This window comes from Penaeus monodon, chromosome 30 (assembly GCF_015228065.2).
Source record: "Penaeus monodon isolate SGIC_2016 chromosome 30, NSTDA_Pmon_1, whole genome shotgun sequence".
In the NCBI taxonomy this organism is placed as follows: domain Eukaryota; kingdom Metazoa; phylum Arthropoda; class Malacostraca; order Decapoda; family Penaeidae; genus Penaeus; species Penaeus monodon.
The window spans coordinates 30,853,257-30,853,673 of record NC_051415.1 but is presented as its reverse complement, the minus strand read 5'-3'; the positions used below and the strand labels follow the sequence as shown (position 1 = coordinate 30,853,673).

At 40.8% G+C, this 417-nt stretch overlaps 1 protein-coding gene across 6 annotated transcripts in view; it reads left to right on the top strand.

Annotated features, from left to right (window-relative positions):
- The window catches only part of LOC119592704 (general vesicular transport factor p115-like), a 19,725-nt gene that overhangs the window by 4,017 nt on the left and 15,291 nt on the right, over positions 1–417 (top strand). For all 6 annotated transcript variants that reach the window (XM_037941634.1, XM_037941637.1, XM_037941635.1 and 3 more), the window contains exon 7: positions 118–319. In XM_037941634.1, the coding sequence (XP_037797562.1) occupies positions 118–319 (202 nt within the window). The remainder of the gene's footprint in view (positions 1–117; positions 320–417) is intronic.

Below are 417 nucleotides of genomic sequence, written 5' to 3'. Positions count from 1 at the left end.
AGCCCGTATTAGCTACATCTGGAGCCGTTTTACTTAAAATCGGAATAGATTCTTTCTAATGAAGAGTAATAATGGCCCTTTCAGCTTTTACACTAGTTCTGTTTTGTTTTCTTGTAGACTCTGTTGCTGTTAACCCAGCTAACCAAGAGCAACACCAATCTGCAGAAGATTGTAGCTTTTGAGAATGCCCATGACCACCTGTTTGATATCATCCGAGAGGAAGGTTATGCTGATGGTGGTGTCGTAGTAGAAGATTGCCTGATCCTGATGCTCAATCTGCTCCGAAACAATCCATCCAATCAGACATTCTTCAAGGAAGGTAAGTAAAAAGTATGATCAAATGCAGGTCTTGGTGGAGCTCAGGAAACTTGATGTTTATGTTTTTCCTAGTGGAGTTGAACTTTTGGTTAAGGACGT